Genomic DNA, 20650 nt, shown 5'->3' on the forward strand with positions numbered 1-20650 from the left:
TTATGTATTAAATAAGGAACATTAATTACAGAATGAAATGTATGTACGTATACCAATACAGGAACACCGATACAATATATCGCGGTACTTTAGTAGCAAGGATATATTTTAAGTATTGTCGAGTACTTGACTGTGGTGTTGCAGAATTTTCAGAGTCTTTTTAAAAAGTGGTAACTGCTTTTACTTGTTTTGAAATGTCCAAACATCAACTTTAAAAGCTGCTGGAGTCGACTGTATCCTCTCGTCCTCAGTCATCCTGCGGGATTGAAATGTTCCTTTAGCTGCGGAAGACATAATAACTGCTGTTGGAAGTTTAATTGCAACACGAAAATGAACAGATGCTGTGAATATTTAGTATAATATTTATGTTAATTGTAAATTTAAAAGTATTTTAAAACACTTATTCAACTAGTAACCATTAAAGAACTATGGAAACATAAAATAAAAAGATATAGTGATGTCGAATAGTGAGTGTCATGACAAAAAATATCGCAATATATATTCTGTTTCTATATCTTGTATCACCAGTAATGTCAGGAATTTGTATCAATAAAGATACTAATACAATCTCTCAAAATGAACTTGACTAGAATCAGTCAAATCTTTTGAAACTAGATTAAATCGGATCAAAATCACTTTTATGTCCTGATACAACTCCCTGATCATCATCTCGGTCCAGATCTACAGACACAAGCCAAGACAAACAGAAATAATATCATAAAATTGCCAATTTCCTCATAATGTGACGAAGAAAAAAGGGATTTTATTGTGTTGTTGTTGGATTGAATAAAATTCCAAAATATTTTTGCAGGCCATATACATGATATGAACACCAGAAGAGAAGAAAAAAAAAGTTTTGAAGTTATAAGGTTGGATTTTCAGTGATGGGAAACATCCAGCCTGAGGCGAGCGTTTCTGACACATGAGAAGGATCTGCAACAATCAAAAACTACTCGCCAGAGTCTGGAGACAGACGAGCCGATCACCTGACATGAAAGAGAATATCGGCTGATGGAGATCTCTCTCCGTGACTCCTGCAGCCAAATACCACACGCTGATGTTTGGCTCTCGGGCGCTGGATTACAACTGGAGTTATTTCAAAGTACTTTTTAACTTCTTTGGTACCATGTTTTAGTCTTTTTCCAACAGTATTTACTAGGATTTAGTTTAGTTGAAGGTTTAGATGTAATAAGTTGAACAGTTTCAACAAGTAAATAAATCAAAATACAATGTAGAACTGAGATAGGAAACGTGTTTTAACTAAAACTGTGTCAAGAAATTGAGCTGTTGGTTTAATAAACTGTCAATCATCGTATCCAAGTGAGACTGATTGCTTCGTTCCAGTATATTCGACACCTACGTAACTTTCCGAGCTGCCGTTTCTGATCGGAGCGAATAAAAACGGGAGAGCTTGACAGCCTTGATATCAGAGGTGCGATGAGCCTCGGCTGTTATCTGCATCTGCAAACAAGCGACAAGCTGTGGTAATTAAGGGAGACGTCGACGTATGCAGTCACCGGTGTGGGCGGGAGAACCGCCGGTGTTTCACATTCTGGATCTTGTTAATAGAGACTTTCTAACACTGGCGTGGATCAGAGTGTTCCCAGCAATTTACAGTAACGCATGACCCTGGCTTGACTTGTGTAGTTAAAGGAGTAAACACACAGTAGATCCTTGATACGCCAGTCTTCCCACTTCCACATTAGCACCCGCATGTCAACGTGTATTGTTGTTCAAATGTTCAGCTGTCAACTGTCAAGAATCTGCTTTGACTTTCAACAATTTCCCCCTTTTTTACACAAAGAAAAAACATTTTTACAGGATTTGTGTGGCGTTTATTTACGCTGCTAGAAACATGATCTCTGAGCGATTAAAAAATAAATTAACATCTTTTACTAATCAATAAAAAATATATTAACTTAACAAAAGATGGTGTCAGATTTGGAATCGAACTTAACAGAGAGATATCAGAGGTATCAGAGATGGTTTAAAGTCACAATCATTTTACTTGTACAAGGAGCAAATACAGAACGTAAGTAAGTAAGTAAGTAATATTTATTTATATAGCGCTTTTCGAGACCAGGGTCACAAAGCACATATGTATGTCTGCAAGATTTCTCTCTGAAACCACAACTGTTTCGGTTGCATTTTTATACTAAATCTTAAGTTATTGATTATCTGAGAGACACAAGCAAAATGTCACAACCAAAAAAAAAACCCAGATTGGAATGAATAACAACTATTTTTAGATGAAGGACAAAAAGGTTATCTGAGTAAACCTAGTACATATGATTTGAGGTGATCCCCCCTACATTCCCTTTCCAACTCAAACCCAGCAATGATAAAAACACGACAAGTTACGTTCACACGTGTGGATAAGTATATGCAATAACATACTCAAGGTCAGCTATTTCCCCTTAGATAGTTATTATTAAAGATGAAGATGTGGTTAAGGTTGTAATGGGATGAAAACTAGCAAAGCATCGTTTTTCAACTTTTGACTCACGATATACTTTGTCTAGAAAGGCGCTATAGAAATAACTATTACTTACTTATTAACAACGGAGCAACATTCTCGGCTCAAGATGAGCAAGTAAAACACTAAGTTTTGTAATTCTTAACTTCCCTTTCAAGGTAGTGGAATTATCCCTAAATTGTTTGTATCATTAGATAACCAGTAAATATGTTTATACTAAAAGTTTTGTTGAACTTTCCCAGAGTTTTGGACCAAAAACCCTTTATAAAACCAGCCACATTTCTAATGGACTTTCGTTCAATCATCGCTAGTGTTCCATTAGGGAGTTTGTTGTCTCGCTGTTTTCCATCTAACAATTTAAAACTAACTTCCCAGTGAGGAAGCCAATGGCGAACAATAATAATACATATAATAGTGACATTTTTCATTTGCCTGCATGCAGGAAGTACATTGAACATCACTAGTTTTATATAATGTGTCTACAAAGCTTCCCAGAAGTTCCTGGAAGATTCCCTCGTCTTACAGTTACACAAAAATGTATTTATTTTAGTGATTTGATTGTAAGTTTGTTGTGTTTTTTGGGGGTTTTTTGCAAGGAATTTGCAGCCAGTGAACTTGTAAACAGACATCATGTCGAGTCAAACGAATTCTGTACTTTTGACCGGTTTAAGGTAAACAAAAACAGCAATGAGGACAACATAAAACCCATAAAACCCGTCATGTAGAACTGTCCTTAAAAATCCCCTGTTTTTTCCGTATGTAGCTGCTCTCTCAGCACATCGTTCCCTCTCATTAGGGCGGAGGAGGGAGCGAGAGCGTCTCGGCCGGTCGTGGAGAAGTTTTGTGCGGGAATGAGAGCATATGTTCCTGTTCGCTCCTGCAGCATTGTTGCCATTCACGCCGCACTCCCTCAATTAGAGGCAACTTTATGGAGTCGAACCAACACACACACACACACACACACACACACACACACACAACTTCAGTGAATTATTTGTTTACGCCGTGTGAGAAAAAAAAAATGCCCAAAAACACAAACAGACACACACAGAGTCATGTCCATAGGCCATAATCAACACTTTCATCTCTCCATCTGCCCCTCTCCACAACTCTCCCTCTCTTTTTTTTTCCTCCCACACAGTCGGCTCCTCCTTCGCTCTCAGGCCCCCTACTGGCCGACGGCCTGTAAGACCGTGCATATGTTTGCGTGTCATTTTCCCGGGTTATCTTCTCTCCTCCTGCCGGATGTCATCCCTTCATCGTCTCCCTGCGACACTTGAAGCTCAGTTCTCGGCGCTAGTGTTTCCGTCGCTCCCCTCCCCTCCGCCCTTGTTTTTTCCTCTTCCACTCTATCGTTATCTGCTTCTGCTGTGCCACGCTGCTGGGAAACCCGCCTTATCATAATTTTCCTGCTCTCTCTTTCTCTATCCCTCCCTTTATGACTTCCTCTAATCCATTATCCCACTCTAACGACACAGTGGTGCTGCTGTGAAGTGGACCCAGCTTTTTTCAGATGCCCATGCCTCCGGACTCTGCTCCTCTATCTCCTCCTCCTTCCTTTTTGCGCTGTCCTTCTTTCCGTCTCACACTGACTGCAGAGATGTACCACTGTGCAGAGAGAACGTCTCTCTCTGCGGTTCCATTAAAATCCTCTTTTTTTCTTCTTCTTTTTCCTCCCTTCCTTCTTCCCTTCTGGTCCATGTGGTGTCTGCAATCAGTGACAGGGTCTTTGTCACTCCCTGCTCTCTTGTGTCTTCTGCAGCTGCTCCTATTTCTTTTTTTCCTGCCCTCCTGTTATTGTTCTTATAGCTGCTCTGAATTCCCAAACACTATTTGTTCACACTCGTCCTCATCATGCTCAATCCATCCATCCATCCGTGCATGCATCGCTCCAACCACAACCCTCTCTCGTTCTTCTGCACACCATCCGATTACTTTCAGGATTTCACTTTATTTATCATCCTGTCTCGACCCGCTTCTTCAAACTATCTATCTTTTAATCCAACCTTCTAATCATCCATCCGTTATTACATCAATCCAACCACCTTTCAATGGAAAAAAATACCACAGATCATCCATCCATCCATCCATCCATCCATCCATCCGTCCGTCCGTCCGTCCGTCCGTCCGTCCGTCCGTCCATCCATCCATCCATCCATCCATCCATCCATCCATCCATCCATCCATCCATCCATCCATCCATCCATCCATCCATCCATCCATCCATCCATCCATCCATCCACCCATCCATCCCCCCTTAGAACCAAGAATGCTTATATTATTAGATGAAACGATTCTTCGGAAAAACTCAAACCGGGAGAAATTGCGTCAAAATGTTTTAATGTCTTAACCCTTGTATTATCTGAGGGTTAAGGTGACCCGGTGGCCCAAATGTGTTTGTGATATCCCTTGTGTTGCCTCCTGGTTAAGGTGAACGACCTCCCCGGCTGCCAGAAATACATATGTACAATGCCTGGTCCATTTTGACCCCGATGCAAAATAAAAAAAGGGAAAGATTAAGTCTGACATGAGGGTTAACTATTATATTATGAGGCGAGGGGTCGAAACTTAAGGGTGATCAATGACCCTAGATCTCCTATCTAAGAAGGGCTGCCAATATCTCACTATTTTCTGCCCAAAACACAACAATAAACTTACTAAAAAAAAAAAGACTTAAACGGTTTAAGAGAAACACACAATAGTGCGATTTATTGGTGATTAGTTGATGCCACACTTTAGTCGTTTCAGGAGCTCAGTAGGTCAAGCTCTTATTTTGAAAATAATACGAGATTTCACTGAATAAGTTCAGAGCCCAAGATTACAGAGCAGAGAGTGGATATTGTCTATGTGCGCCATGCACACTAAATGGGCATACTAAAATGTCCTGCAGGTGTCGCTAGTGTTCCTACAGCTGGTTGAAATCATCGTTAAATAGTAGTAGAAGAAGAAGCTGTCGCATCATTTCCTGTTAGTGCGTTTGATTTGAGACATACTATCTGTGGATAATTTGTGTACTAGTTAGTACTACACTCCTGTGTTGTTCTCAGTATTATCTTGATCTTTAAAGTATGTACTTTTTTGAGTATTGTTTTGATTGTTTAAGCGCTTTGTGACCCTGGTCTCGAAAAGCGCTATATAAATAAATATTACTTACTTACTTACTATCCTGATGCACACTAACTTCTAGTATACTAAGAGAAGTATGCGATTTGAGACACAGCACTAGTGTTAAGAATCAGAAACATCTTTATTAACAGTGATGTCAGGACAAAACAGAATTTTGTAAAAAAAACAAAACAGGATTTTTTTCATGGTGAAGTGGAAGAAGCGAGGAAACCTCATCAACCTAGAAGAACCTTCCTTGCTGCCATCGCTAGAATTCAATTCCCGGCGTTTAAAAAAAACAAAGCAACTTTCTAAATCAGGCAAAGTGTAACTGTGTTCGTCTCTCATTGTCCTGACATCACCCACGGAGCTATTCTTCTGAGCGGACAAACCTGACCTGCCTGAACACCTGTCGTAAAAAGAGAATAAGGAAGGACTCTCCGGATGTACGAGTCGACAACAACCGTCATTATGTCAACCATTTAAAGGCATACAGTGGAATCATACTTCAAAACATCTTGCAATATCCCGAGGCTTCTCCCCTTTGGTGTCATTGGGGGGTTTGTTCCCTGCTGAGGCTGCAATGCTCTTATCCCAGGCTGTCAGACATCAAGTGTAGAACCCTGTGGCAACTGACGCCATCTCCAGAGAGGATCTTTTGTGTCTGGATAAGGTGTAATCTTCTCGCAACCTCTTCTCACAATAACCTGGTCGGGTGTTGAAATGTTGTTTGTGAAGGGAAAAAAAAAAGTATTCATTCAATGTTACCTCATAGAAAAAAGGTTTCAGGTTCAATTCCGACCAGTTGGTGACACCCTCAAGTAGAATTGAATGGGTCACCTATCCACGATATCTTGAGACCAGTTAAAAAAACCTGGTTGATGCCAGTTTATGTGGAGCTGAAACCCTAATTATACCACCCGTAAAAGGTTAGTACTTTAATAAGCTGCTACGTTATCCAAAACTCTTAAAGCGCTAAAGCAGTCAGGGAGTTCACATCACTGTTAAATGGTGGCATCATTTATGCTAACAAGGCGTCCCACTCTCAGTTACCCCTAGAAAAAAAAAAAAGAAAGTCCCAAAACACTGTAAAATGGGAGCAAAGGGGACGGAGAATTAATGGAGGATAAGCAAGTGAAACGAGATAAAACAGTGGGAGAGCTGAGTGCTCCACACCTTGTTAGACACCTTGTTAGTGCTCACTCAGTCATTATGTTGTCTGCTGAGGCAGAACTTTGTGATAATAACCAGGGTTCAAAAGCAACACCAAAAAAGAGAAAATCGGTGCAAGAATCGTGGAAAACAAGAGGAGAGTGGAGAGAAAATAAATGCCAAAAAAAAGAAAAGGTTTCTCTTGCTTTGAAGTGTTTATTTTATCATAGGTGGCGACCTAGTTTCAAAAACATGTTGTTAATTTACATTTCTTGTTGCGTCATTATTGTTACTTAAAAAACGCTTCTTTTTGCAAATATTTTCTATTTCTCAACTTTAATAACGGTGGCAATAAACCTTGATAATTATATTTCCACTTGTCTATTAATAAAGTTCTGGGATACTGTGTCACAAACTTGCCATCTGGAGTCTCGCGGTAGACGGACAAGCCTGGAAAACATCCTTTAAACTGACCGTGGGATGGCCAAAGCAAACTCATCCAACCCCTGTACCCCAGGGCAAGCGCTCGAAATTGAGTCTGGCAAATGCATTTGCTCTCGCCGAAGGAAGATGCTAGACGACAGGAAACCCACTTTGGCTGCTTGTATCATAAACCTCAGCGAAAGTGAAATTTAAAGTGTTTTACATCAACAATATTTACTGACCGTTTTTGAATGTTCTGATTCATAAAAGCTGCTCAAACAGATCAGAATTTGTTGATAATTTCTCAATACATTTGCTTAAAAACATGTATTTTTAAAAATGTTTTTAAATATCAATAGTACTTTAAATTTTATTTTATTTTCATATGTTTCACTTACTTTCCCTCAACTAACAAGGATATCTTTACTTATGGACATATTCATTGATGTCAAAGTACAGTGAGGACACATGAATAGAGAACATGGGAGTGAAGAATGAATGGTTTGGTGGAAAAAACGTTAGAATTAAGTTAACGTGTAGAAAGAGTATTTCAGTTTTATCCTCAAATGACGGTAAAAAGAGATGAAAAAAAATGGAGAAGAAGGATTAAGGTGTTATAACACTATTACAGGTATTTTAAAACATTTTTTTCATATTTTTTAATTTTTATACCTCTTAAAATAATATGGAATTTTGAAAAAATAATCCTTAATAAAAATGGATGTATTTTCTTTGTCCAACAAACACCAAATCACCAGTGTTCTTTTTATTTTATTTTTCCCACAAATATCCTATAATACTTATTTGGCAAAGATATTAGGTTTATTAATTATTAATATGATGTCTTTTTTTATTATATGCCATTTTGTAATATTTTTCTTCTAGTCATATTTCATCTTATATTTTAGAATTTAAGGAAGTAAACATGATAACAAGACGAGAAAAAATATATATATTATTACTATTATCTAAGTAAGTAAGTAAGTAATTTGTATTTATATAGCACTTTTCCAGACCAGGGTCTAAATTTTATGAATAAATATCTACATTTGATGGGTTTTTTCACCAGTATTATTGTTTTTTTTAAAGTTAAATACTTATTTTTTATCTACAATACAAAGTAATGCATCAGGATTTTATGTTTATGTGTGTTTTATTCACTGAGGAAATACTTTAAGAAGTCCAAGTAGTAAAAGTTGTTTTATTTTATTTATAATTTGACCTTCACGCATGTGTTTGTGAATCTTCAGGATGAATATATTAATATTTTTGTATTTATTCTAGTATCAAAAGTGTTATTATGAGCCATTTTTCCTGAAGACTGTGAAACACAGAGTGTAAGGCAGTCGATCTTCAGGGTTAAAACACAAAAACGCTGAGTGTGTCTTTAATGAAAAGAAACTCTCTTTGTTATGTTCTTACATGTCAGAGACCTATTGATCTGAATATTGAATATTGCTGCTGAATAACTTGTAAATACGACATTTCTGCTGACTGCTCCATATTTCTCCCTTCATTTCCTGGTTGCAAAAGTGCTGATAAAGCTCGAGAAGGAGGGGAATAAACTGGTACTTCTGTAATAGGAAGTTGAGCTATTTTGGCAACGACACACTATAAACCGGTTTATCATAAGTCACCACACGTTGCAGGGTGAGAGCTGGTATTTCACTGCTTGCTTTGGCTTCATTTATTCCAGCAAATAAGGAAGAAAATAAGTTATGTGGAGCCGGAGAAGTGGCCAGTTTTTTTTTAAGAGTGTGTATAAGCGATGATGCAGCAAGTTGCTCAGAGTGTTTGTTGACTGAGTAGAACTCTTGCAATACTTTCCCAGAGTTCAGCGTCAGTGTCAAATACCGTGAAGGAAATGATTTTTTTTTTTAACTGCATGACCTGGAGCTTTAAAATAGTCATGAAGAATAAAACATCTGAAGTTGCTTATGTTAAAGAATCACGGCAAAGAGTAATTATATAAAAAATATAATTAATATCATTTTTTGCATAATACTACTTTATTCATCCCCAACTCCAATTAGATATATATTATTTACACTATTATAGGTAATACATTCTATTGATTACAGTTCATTTATATTTTCATACCTGTCAATATATTTTAGCATTTTGAAGAAATATTTTTGCGTAAAATAGAGAAATATATTAATTAATTAAAGTTGTTTTTTTCTTTGTCCACCAAACCTGAAGTTTAACTTTTAATATCTTATTATAGTTATTTGGGAAGAATATTTAGTTTAATTATTCATATGATTTTTCTTTTTTTCAAATGTTATACTTTATATATTTACTTCCTTTCATTTGTATTGACAATAATAAAACAATAAAAAGTATAAAAAAAAGAGACAGACACACAAAACAGACAGAGTTTTCATATGTAGTACTGAGTGACCTTAGGAAGTTACCAGGATGATAAAAAACTGTCATGACAGCAGCAGTAATAGTTGTAAATAAATGTTCATACTGTATTTGGCAATGGCGCAGAGCATATATCATGGAAATCTGTGCCCTAAAACACATACTTTTGTTTTTTAAGTTCATTTAATTTTAATTTTTGTTGAATCTTCAGTTCTTTCCTGAAGTTCTTCGCTGTTCGACTTGTCAGCATCATGGAACAATAAAGTTGCGTGTGTTGACAGGATCTTGGCAAACAGTCTTAGCCCTGAATGAATGTTCCATTTTCTCTACAATTCAATCTTTGCAGACATTTATGAAATAACTTCAATTCAACTTTTCTATTGAAGCAAATGACATTTTAAGTCGGAGAAAAGCTTCTACTGTGGTTTAAAGATCATTGCTCGCGTTAGCTTCATTCTGTTGTCACGGCGATGATCCCCAACCGAGTGGAGGAACAACTTTCATTGGCATCTTTTAATTCTCTTTCTTTTTGTGAAATTGAGCCGAAGACCATTTGAGCAACTTCCCTCAGGCTGACTCTGAATTCTTATCGCAATGGTCGCATTAACCTGTAGGTTTACTGATAACTGTTCTTCTCTGTCGAGAAATGAACGATCTACTCGTTCGATATAGTGCTGAAAGGTTTCTAACATTCATAGATTAAACATAAACTCTGTAGTTGCTTAACATCAGAGATCTGTTTGGACAAATTAAAGATTTTTATTGAGCGACATTTTTTCTTTGTAAATTGATTTTAATCATTGAGAGATTGAATGGAGACATTTTTTTTTTTTGCTTTTTTGGACTATGTTATCTAGATTGTTTTTTAAATGATTATTAAAATTGTTTTTGTTTTTTATAACAATACTCAAAGAGAGCGAATAAAAACAGTTCGTAAAAATATTAATAAAAAACAAAGTTGACCCAGACAGTAAATATTAAAAAGAAAAAAAAAATCGATTGAGTTTAATAAAAATAAGTAGGAGTGATATTTGTAGAGTGCTTTTCCAGACCAGGGTCACAAAGCGCTTAAACAATCAAAAACAATACCCAATAAAATATATGATTAAAAGCTCAAGACACCACCGAGACAAACACAGGAGTCTCACAAAATCAATGAAAAGCCTGCACGAATAAAAATGTCTTAAGATGTTTCTTGAAGGAGTCTGACCATGAATAGATCTGAAAGTAAGAACCAGAATTTTAAAATTGAACCTGAAAGAAACTGGCAGCAAGTGAAGAGTTTTAAGGATCGGAGGAATGTGAGTTCTTCTACTAGAGCAGGTCAGAATTCCTGCTGCAGAGTTTTGTATAAACTGCAGGCAAACAACTCCTTCTTGATTTAATTTCTATTTTTAATAGATTTACTCAATTGATTTTAACCATTTTAATTCATTAATGTAATTTTTCCACCCAGGACATGTCAGCCTTGTCACTTTTCAGTTCTTCTCAAACAATGTTTTATTTCTTTTTTTTTCTCCATCTTTTCACAATCGTCTTCATCCCCGACCAACTTATCGAATCATCCTCACCTTGAAGAAACGCTTATTTAATATTTATCATCCTTCTAAGCTCTTCAAAGAGAAGTGAAAGCACGCTGTGGGAGGAAGGAAAAAAAAAAATCTCAACTGTAGTTCTTCTGCCAAATCCACATCACCATCTTGACACTTGTAGCAGCTGACAGCCTAATAGAAGCCGACTCGGGGAACAAAAAAAAAAAAAAGGCGCTTCTCGCGACTGTGACGCGTCCATCAGCCGAGTCTCGGCTGTTTTACAAACTCACCGTTGAGGGTTCGTGGGAAAATAGTTTATGGAAAAGTTGGATTAGTTACCGTTCATTATCATGATTTATTCATGATATAAAATCCTACGTATAATATTAAGATCTGTCATTATCTATAAAACTAATCATGGGTGTCATGTGATCACCGACAAGTTAAATGAAAACACACTAACACATGTTTAGTGTCGCTTTACTTCCATTAGGACGACAAATTAAATCAACACAAGATAAGAATATCTTCGACGTGCAGCCGAGAAACAATCAAGATTGTTTTTGCTGCTTCAACTTTTCTTCATTTGCTTCTACAAAACTCCTTCTATCATACATGGAAAAACACATTTTTTATTTGTAATCCTTTTTTTTCTGTGTTTTTTAAGCAACATTTTTAACATAGCACCGGTGTCTGGAATCATCCCTCAGATGAAGCTGAACTTTTAGTCTGATTTTTCTTTAATTTTTGTTTTACTTTTGCGTTAAAAAGTAAAAAATGTAAATGGTATCAAATTGTCCTCACCTCACTAAATAAAAAGGTGGTTTGTTGAATTTTCCTTAAGCAGCCACTTAGTGTACCTTGTGGAAGAATGAATACTAGAATGAAAAAAAAGGGAAAAAAGAAAGAATATCAAAAAACAAATTGAATTGTGGAAATAAATATGAGTTTAATAAGGTTGATATTGTTGATGGATTTACTCCTTACTTGTAGTTTCCTTCAATTTTGAATCGCATTTTTTTCTTAAATATTTCTTCGTTTGATGGACAATAAAAATATATATTTGGCAAAAGAAAAAGGAAGGAATACATATAATTGTGTTTGTAAATGAGTGTTTCTAGGTGTGGAAGACAAAACACAGACCCACAAAAAAATCCTTGAAAACTTGAGCATGTTATTTCTTTTTGGAAATGTAATGTAAATAGAAAGTTTTATTGAGATTTTTCAATAAAAGTTTTGAATAAACATATAAAAAATATATTTCAGGTCAGTGTTTTTAAACTTTTCTCCCCAAACAATTAAAAAACAGCTAGAATGGAAACTACTTTGATGCATAAGTAAACAAAACTGATGATATACAATCCACCCACTGACTGAAAGTCTACCTGGAGCTACAGTAGATCAGCTGAATCCCAGCGCCGATGAAACTCACTTTTTCTCTGAGGAAAAAACAACTTTTTTAAATCTACTTCTCAACAACATGTTAAAGCACAAATATAAACTTGCTAATATAATCATAAAGATCATCATTTTAAACTCAGGACTGAAAAATGTTTAATCATCCAAAATACATGTTTGTATTTTAACCACTAAACTTAGTTTGAGTAGCTGAGGAGTCTTTAAATTCTGCAGCGAGAATTCTGACCCGCTCTAGTAGAAGAACTCACATTTCTCCGATCCTTAAAACTCTTCACTGGCTAACAGTTTCTTTCAGGATCAATTTCAAAATTCTGGTTCTTACTTTCAGATCTATTCATGGTCAGCACTTACATAAGTGATCTGATCCAGCCTTACACCCCAGCTCGGGCTCTGAGGTCTGTGGATCAGAATCTACTGATGGTTCCTGAACACGGTTCAGGACCAGAGGAGAGAAATCCTTCCAGACTGTTGCTCCTAAGCTTTGGAACGATCTTCCTCTCCCTCTGTGTTTGATGATCTACTGACTCCTTTAAGAAACATCTTAAGACATTTTTATTTGTGCTTTTCGCAGATTTTCTGAGACTCCTGTGTTTGTCTTATGTGTCTTGATCTTTCAAAGTTTATATTTTAACTGTGTATTGTTTTTGATTGTTTAAGTGCTTTGTGACCCTGGTCTAGAAAGACGCTTTACAAATAACCTTTACTTACTTACTCACACTATGCGGTGGTGAAAATTTGGAATTATGCTTTAGATATGAAACCATTTCCCTTAGTTGCACCTCAGACGTTTGCTACATCATGTTTTTCAAAAACTGGCGGCGGCGGCTTCCTTTGGTCCAGCTAACACATCCATGCACTTTGATGACTGAATATTTCCGTGAACACATGAAAGACACTTTTCTCGCACTTTGTTGTTCTTCGACGCGCTCCGGGGTGCGAGTGAATGGAATTGTTCAAATGTTGTGGTTAAAAAGAAGTTGCGTCATTTGAGCAGGATGATGGCGGCGTCATGGGAGCTGACATCAGCTTCGTCACGCTGGGTTTTTCATTTCAACTTTTTTTCAGTTGGTTACGGCTCTCTTTCATGCAGCGGCAAGTGCTTTTAAGAAAAGCCTCTGACATGGTTGCATTTTGGGTCAAGGTGACCCAGTGGCCTGGAAACAAATGTGTTTGTGGGATCTCTTTTGTTATCTCTGGGTCAAGAATAACAACCTCCGCCACTGCATATGTATTGCTGGCCACCGGGTCACCTTGACCCAGAGACAACACAAGGGTCCTTCAAGCGACAGATCTCTGTTGTCACTTGATAATGAAATAAAAGCATTGATTATTCATGGTTGCGGCGCAAACAGTTTTGAACACCTCCTGTGATGGATCGGAACCTTGAACACGAACACATCCTTGGGTCGTCTCGTCGGTCGCCTCCTGTTTTTCCCGAGAAAAATAACCTTCTCTTCTCATGGCTGATGTTCTGCCTTTGATCTCATTACGTTGACGCTGAAGTTCAAGAGTCAAACACGGAGTCCAGACACAGCAGGAGCTCGACACGAATACACGTCAAATAAATGATATGGTTTTTATTCAAACACCTTGTACCACCCAGAGGTCGTTTCAAAGTGAGTCGGATAAAGTTTTTTTAAGCCGTTAAAACTTTCCTTTTAACTCGTGTCGACAACTTGAAATAATACAGATCAGCGTTTCTGGCTAAACTGAAGAACTGTGAAGCCAAAAAATAAATCGCACTTAGAACTTAAAAGAACATTTAATGAGATTTGTTGAGTTTCTGTGATTGTGTGTATATTATTGATCCACTTGTTTGGAAAGGATAATTAAGAAAACATTCCCTTCCTGTCTACAACACCACCAATGGAACTGACAAACTGTGAAGCCAAAAACTAAATCGGAATCAGAAACTTTTTATTAGCAATGTTAGGAATAGGAATTTTATGTAATGCTTTTCAACATAAAACACAAAAAAGAACATCTTTATTAGGTAACTGCTATTTTAGTCATTGCGAAAAGTTGACTCTAGTTTTTACTCTGTTATTATATGTTGGATTTTCCTTTTTTTTGTTGTTGCATTAAGAAGAATAAATACCAAAATTTGTTCAGCTTTACTTTTATAATCGGATTGACATGCATGCATTAAATTAACACTTTAAATTTGTTCTAATGCTATAAATATAAAAACAATTTTTAGCTTGATATGTTCACTTTAAGTCAGTAACAAAAGATACCACGACTATCACTATTAAATATCATTATTTATTACTTGTTAAAATGTTGTACATTTTATTTTAATTTGTATTTTACTGTGTTTATTCATTCGTATCTTCCGGATGTTACTGTGGAAAAAATAATTTAGTTAAATTTTAGTTTAAGCAACATACTGTCGTTTTACTTTGAAAAACACGGTTAATTAAATGTTGTTAAATTCCTGGTATTATGTGTAAATGACCGATCAACTTGACAAATCGTATTCAAAAAAAGTTTTGTCTTTATCTAGCACTATATAATAACATTTTTATTTCAATGTAAGAGTCTTTTAGATCCATGTTCGGGGTCATTGAACGACTCTAGCCGCCACAAAATTGAGACGAAAAACGAAATTTGAAATCTTCACGCGTTCGACCTCCGCCAGACTCTCTCCAGAGACCCGTAGAGAAGGTGCTGAATTCCCTCCTTAAAACAAGCCGGGTGAGGTAAATTCAGTATTTTATGGGGGGGAAAAAACTGCTGCTCGTCCTCTTTTGGGGGTTATTTTAGGCACGTCGGGCTCAGCGGAGACCACGAGGCAGAGCAAGAGCAGATGGACAGATTATAGCTTCCCTCCGGACTAGAAACAGAATCAGTATCCACGAGTCTCTGCTGGTGGAGCAGTCTGGAGGAAAAAAGACACTCGCATGGATTTAGACCCAAAAATGAGGAGAAGTTGCAGCCGGGACTGATTGAATTAAAGGTGGAAGATAAGGATTAATAAGTGCAGCTGTTAGCGGGTCTCGTACGAGCGCGATATCAAAGAATCTTCACGGCAGATTAAAGTCTTGTTAATCTTTTTTTTTTTAAGAAGTAACATTACACACTTAAATCTTAATATATTTCATTAATTGATCCTTTTCAACGCTCAGAGTTGATCTATAGTATCACTTGAAACAATTCTGCCACGTCTCTAACTTTACACTTCCATCTTGTCGACACATGACATGTTCTTCTTATATATATATATATTAATATAATAATCAATAACAGGAGTTGCTGAGTGAGCCGTTACGACTTTTCTGTGAGCAGAGCCGTGGCCTTTAGGTCAAAGACCTCAACGTTTTATTTATCCAAGCTGTCGTTCACTCTGAAGACGCACTTACACTGCTGTGTATTTGTGCTTTAGATCGCACACACTCCTCTAATGCACAAGTTGAGCAGCTGTCGTCTTCAATGTCTCGCTGATATTACTGCGCACTGACATCCTTCTGGGATATATATTTTTTTTTTTCTATTTTTTTAACTGCCTGAAAGCTGGAGAAACATCTTGTTCAGAGAAGCGTATAAGTGGAGATTATGATTGATGGATGGATTTCTTTTTTTTTCTATGGTCAGCTAGAATCTTAAACTTTTTTTGTGACATCAAATGTCTTTTAACTCCTTAAAACTGTGAAATGATGGCGATAATACTTCTGGTTACACTGACAATGTAAAGTCAAAAGTTATGCTTTTCAACAGAAATACATAAATTAAAATGAATTACGTAGTAGGTAAATGTATTTAATACATAATCTAAACAAGTTTACAACAGTTTTTACTGTTTTGAAATGTGTTTGGATTTTATCTTTTTTTTATTTTTGTCGCCGCTTTAAGAAGTATAAGTAAGTAACTAAGTAAGTAAGTAAGTAATATTTATTTATATAGCGCTTTTCGAGACCAGGGTCACAAAGCGCTTAGACAATCAAAACAATACTCAAAAAAGTACATACTTTAAAGATCAAGATAATACTGAGAACAACACAGGAGTTCGAGAAATTCAAGGAAAAGCCTGAACAAATAGAAACGTCTTAAGATGTTTCTTAAAGGAGTCAGTAGATCCATCAAGCGCAAAGAGAGAGGAAGATTGTTCCAAAGCTTAGGAGCAACAGCCTGAAAAGATTTCTCTCCTCTGGTCCTGAGCCGTATGGAGGAACCATAAGTAGATTCTGATCCACAGACCTCAGAGCCCGAGCTGGGGTGTAAGGCTGGATCAGATCAGTGATGTAAGGAGGAGCCTGACCATGAATAGCTCTGAAAGTAAGAACCAGAATTTTAAAGTTGATCCTGAAAGAAACTGGCAGCCAGTGAAGAGTTTTAAGGATCGGAGAAATGTGAGTTCTTCTACTAGAGCAGGTTAGAATTCTGGCTGCAGAGTTCTGAATCAACTGCAGACGAGACAGCTCCTTCTTGTTAAGACATGAAAACAAACTGTTACAATAGTCCAGACGAGAAGAAACAAACGCATGGATTAAAAGCTCCAGATCATGTTCCGACAACATTTTCCTAAGTTTAGAGATTTTTCTCAGTTGAAGGATCAGGAACATTTGTTCAACTTTTTTAAACTTTTGTGATGTGGTTGAAAGACCTATATATTAATATCAACGTCTCCAGTTGGCGCTCAATCCTTGAGTTCCAAAGCCCACTCGGTCAATTCAGTTACAAAATATAAGGTATAATAATCATATATAATATAAATATCATTCGTAAATTCCACCTATCATTTTGTTTAGTTTGGTTCAGTTTAGTTCAGTTTATTTTAAAAGGACAATGTGCTGTCTAAGGTTTTTATTTTTAAATGTTTTATTATTAGCTGAAGCTCATCAGTAACAAGTCGCTTACTCTGGCAAAGATACTTTTGTTCATATCATTACGAAAATGTAATTGTAGATATACTATGATGTTATTTTTAAGAGCACATTAAGTGGGATTTGTTGAGTTCCTGTGATTGTGTGTAAATTATTGATCAACTTGTTTGACAAAAACAATTAAGAAAACATGTCTCTGTTACACAAACATCACTTACTGTCACAAAACCATCAATGGAACGATCTTTAATCAATAATAATTGCATCGCATCAATATGTGTATCTATATATATATATCTATATGTGAATAAACAAACCAGGTTCATCAATCTTTTTTTTAACTGAGCGTCCCAGCATGCATTGCAGTAGAAGCCAGTTAATGTGATGGTATTTAAAACACTAAATATTTATATTAAGTTGTGTACATTTTTATTTGCTTTTCCTTGATTTTCTGGAACTCCTGTGTTGTTCTCAGTATTATCTTGATCTTTAAAGTATATATTTTATTGAGTATAGTTTTGATTGTTTAAGCGCTTTGTGACCCTGGTCTGGAATAGCTCTTTATAAATACAAATTACTTACTTACTTACTTATATTATTTATATTCTCTATTTGTTTAAGTTTGAAATGATAAGTTAAAAAAAAAGAAAGAAAAAAACTTTCAGAATAAAAAAAAATTATAATAATAATAATAATAATAACAATAATATTTGTTGTAGTGACATTGAAAAATGAAAATAAATAATACAAATTCAATAAATAGAGATTAATTAATTAATAGAAAAAAATATAAAACATTGAAATGTAATTCAATAATAATCATGTTGTGGACAGCAGACGGGTAATACAAAATAAAATTAAATGAAATTTGAATTTGAATACAATTCAAATTTAGAAAAACATTACATTGAGAACTAATCAAATAATATTCATGTTCCATACAGTGTATAAAGAATTTCTGGTTCCTACTCTACTTATGTAATCTGAACACATATTTTAAGTCCACATAACATCCTGGTCTTGCGTTTATTAGTTTCATACGATTTTTCCTTGAAAGTGAGGATTTTATTTTATTTTTTTGGCCACAACTTTTTTACGACAGCGATCGTTCACACTTGATCGAACCTGAATCAGTCGCTATTGTCTGCAAAGTGGTTGACCTTTAAAATACGAACCTGAAAAGCTCTAAAGGCCAAACATTCCTTCATTGAAGGTCAAAGTAGAGCTTGAAGATTAAAAAAGCCATAAAATTAAGAAAAAATAATGGGTGTTTTTTTTTCTCCTCAGAATTGTTTTATTTAAATGTGAGAGTAAAAGTCTACACAAGGATTATTCCCTCCTCTTCTATGTTTGTTCTCCCAGTGAAGATTAATGACAAATACCAATAACCCAAGTGTGAACAAACAAATGCAATATTCATTTCCACTCCTGAAATCCCGTATCTTCCAAGGAAAGCCACTTACAACACGTTGAAGGAATCTTCACGCGACTGCAGCAGGAGATGTTTGAACGCCTGCAGGCGGCTGGTAAAGTCTGATGTCAACAGCGAAGATATTGCCTGAGAGTGAAGGAGAGCGATAAGAAATTCAAATTAAATCAAATGTTGCTCACAAACGCAGGAAAGGCCTGAAAGGAAAATGGAGGAAGAAAAAAAAAAATGGAATACGGTGAATAAAGAGGAGGGGTGAGATAAAGAGAATATTGGATTATGTAGGGTGTCATATGTATTATTGAGTCTCCCGTGGGGGGTGATGGCGGTGGGTGGGTGGGTGTGGGTGGGTGTGATCCCCTCTGCAAGGATGAATGAGGTTAATTTCTAATAGACTCCAATAAAAGCCGTCGGCTGCGAATCAATCATTAGCGCGTGTGCGGTTCTGTTACTCGTGTGACGAAGCCGTTCATATTTCATAATGGCCTCTTCCCTCCACACCTTGATGCTCCTCGTGGCACGAGACGCCGCCATCGCTCTCTTCCTGCCGCCGTTATTTAGCTCCGTGCACATTATTGTGCGATAAAACATTTACTTTCTTTTTCTTTTAATTTATTTTTATTGAGATGTGTCGGAGACGTCACGAAATGAATGTATGAACGATGCCTGTATTCCCTGATCACACATCCCATAATAGTTTTTTTTCTTATTGAAAATATGTTGTTGTTTTTTTCCCCTGCAGGTGGTGAAGTGCCATACACGACCCTGGCCACCAGGATGATGATGGGCTTCTGGTGGATGTTCGCCTTGATCGTCATCTCCTCGTACACGGCTAACCTGGCGGCGTTTCTGACCATCTCACGCATCGAGAACTCCATACAGTGAGTGTTATTGGATTCATATTCCTGTCAAAGTAAAAGGACCAAAATCGGCACAGAACGTGATTAAAGCAGCAATACGTAACATTTTTTCACTTTATTTTGTTCATATTTTCTATAATGATGGTTTAATTTTTTAGCATTTATGACTCTCTTGCTATTCCTTTAATGATCTTTTGTCATTGATGTCATGTGACCACCAGTCGTCCATACAGCAGTCGGTCCAAGAGAGTGTTTTCATATAACTTTTTGAAGTCACCAGAAACTGATACAACTAGATCCTTTTTTATCTTATTTTGAAAACAAATCCACATGCTGTATTTGGCAATAGCACAACAGAGATGCGTATGGTGTTGCAGGTACAATTTTATGACGCAAGGGGTCACCAGAAACAAGATATTTCAACTTGCGTATTGTCACTTTAACTATTACCCGCTCTTAAAAAAAACAATACGACCTCTCGTACTTTCCTTCATCGTGGTAGATAAGTCGGAATTTGTTACTTTTAATGTAGTCAATCGTGGCAGTAGATCTACAGTCATTGATCCATTGGCCCCTCCAGCCACTTTCTCAAGCCCCTACTTTCTCAGGCCCCTTTACCTGCTTTCTCAAATGCTTAAAAAGAATGTTGCGAAAACTAAAGTCGTACAAATATATGGGGAATAATTTAGACCAATGCAGCGTACCCAAATATTTTAGATGAAGGTCTTTGCTAAAATTACACAAAATATACTTTATACTACTGTTTAGTATTCAGTATCCTTTAATGTATTTTCATATAATGTATTTATTATTGAATATGTACTCTATTGTTTTTATTGTTGCTGCTGTAAGAGGGAATAATAAGTAAGTAAGTAATTTATATTTATAGAGCGCTTTTCCAGACCAGGGTCACAAAGCGCTTAAACAATCGAAACAATACTCGATAAAATATATACTTAAAAGATCAAGATAACACTAAGAACAACACAGGAGTTCAGAAAAAATCAAGGAAGGAATATCTTATCTTATCTTAAAATAGTGTAACATTGACATTTCATATT

The 20650-nt window shown here is 36.2% G+C and overlaps 1 protein-coding gene across 4 annotated transcripts in view; it reads left to right on the plus strand.

The window, feature by feature from the left end:
• grid2 (glutamate receptor, ionotropic, delta 2) overlaps window positions 1-20650 on the plus strand; it is a 447398-nt gene that overhangs the window by 338474 nt on the left and 88274 nt on the right. For all 4 annotated transcript variants that reach the window (XM_087792456.1, XM_087792434.1, XM_087792441.1 and 1 more), the window contains exon 12: window positions 19472-19610. In XM_087792456.1, coding sequence (XP_087648582.1) covers window positions 19472-19610 — 139 coding nt within the window. The remainder of the gene's footprint in view (window positions 1-19471; window positions 19611-20650) is intronic.

The sequence above is a fragment of the Callionymus lyra genome, chromosome 1 (genome assembly GCF_982586985.1).
Source record: "Callionymus lyra chromosome 1, fCalLyr1.hap1.1, whole genome shotgun sequence".
Taxonomy (NCBI): Eukaryota; Metazoa; Chordata; class Actinopteri; order Syngnathiformes; family Callionymidae; genus Callionymus; species Callionymus lyra.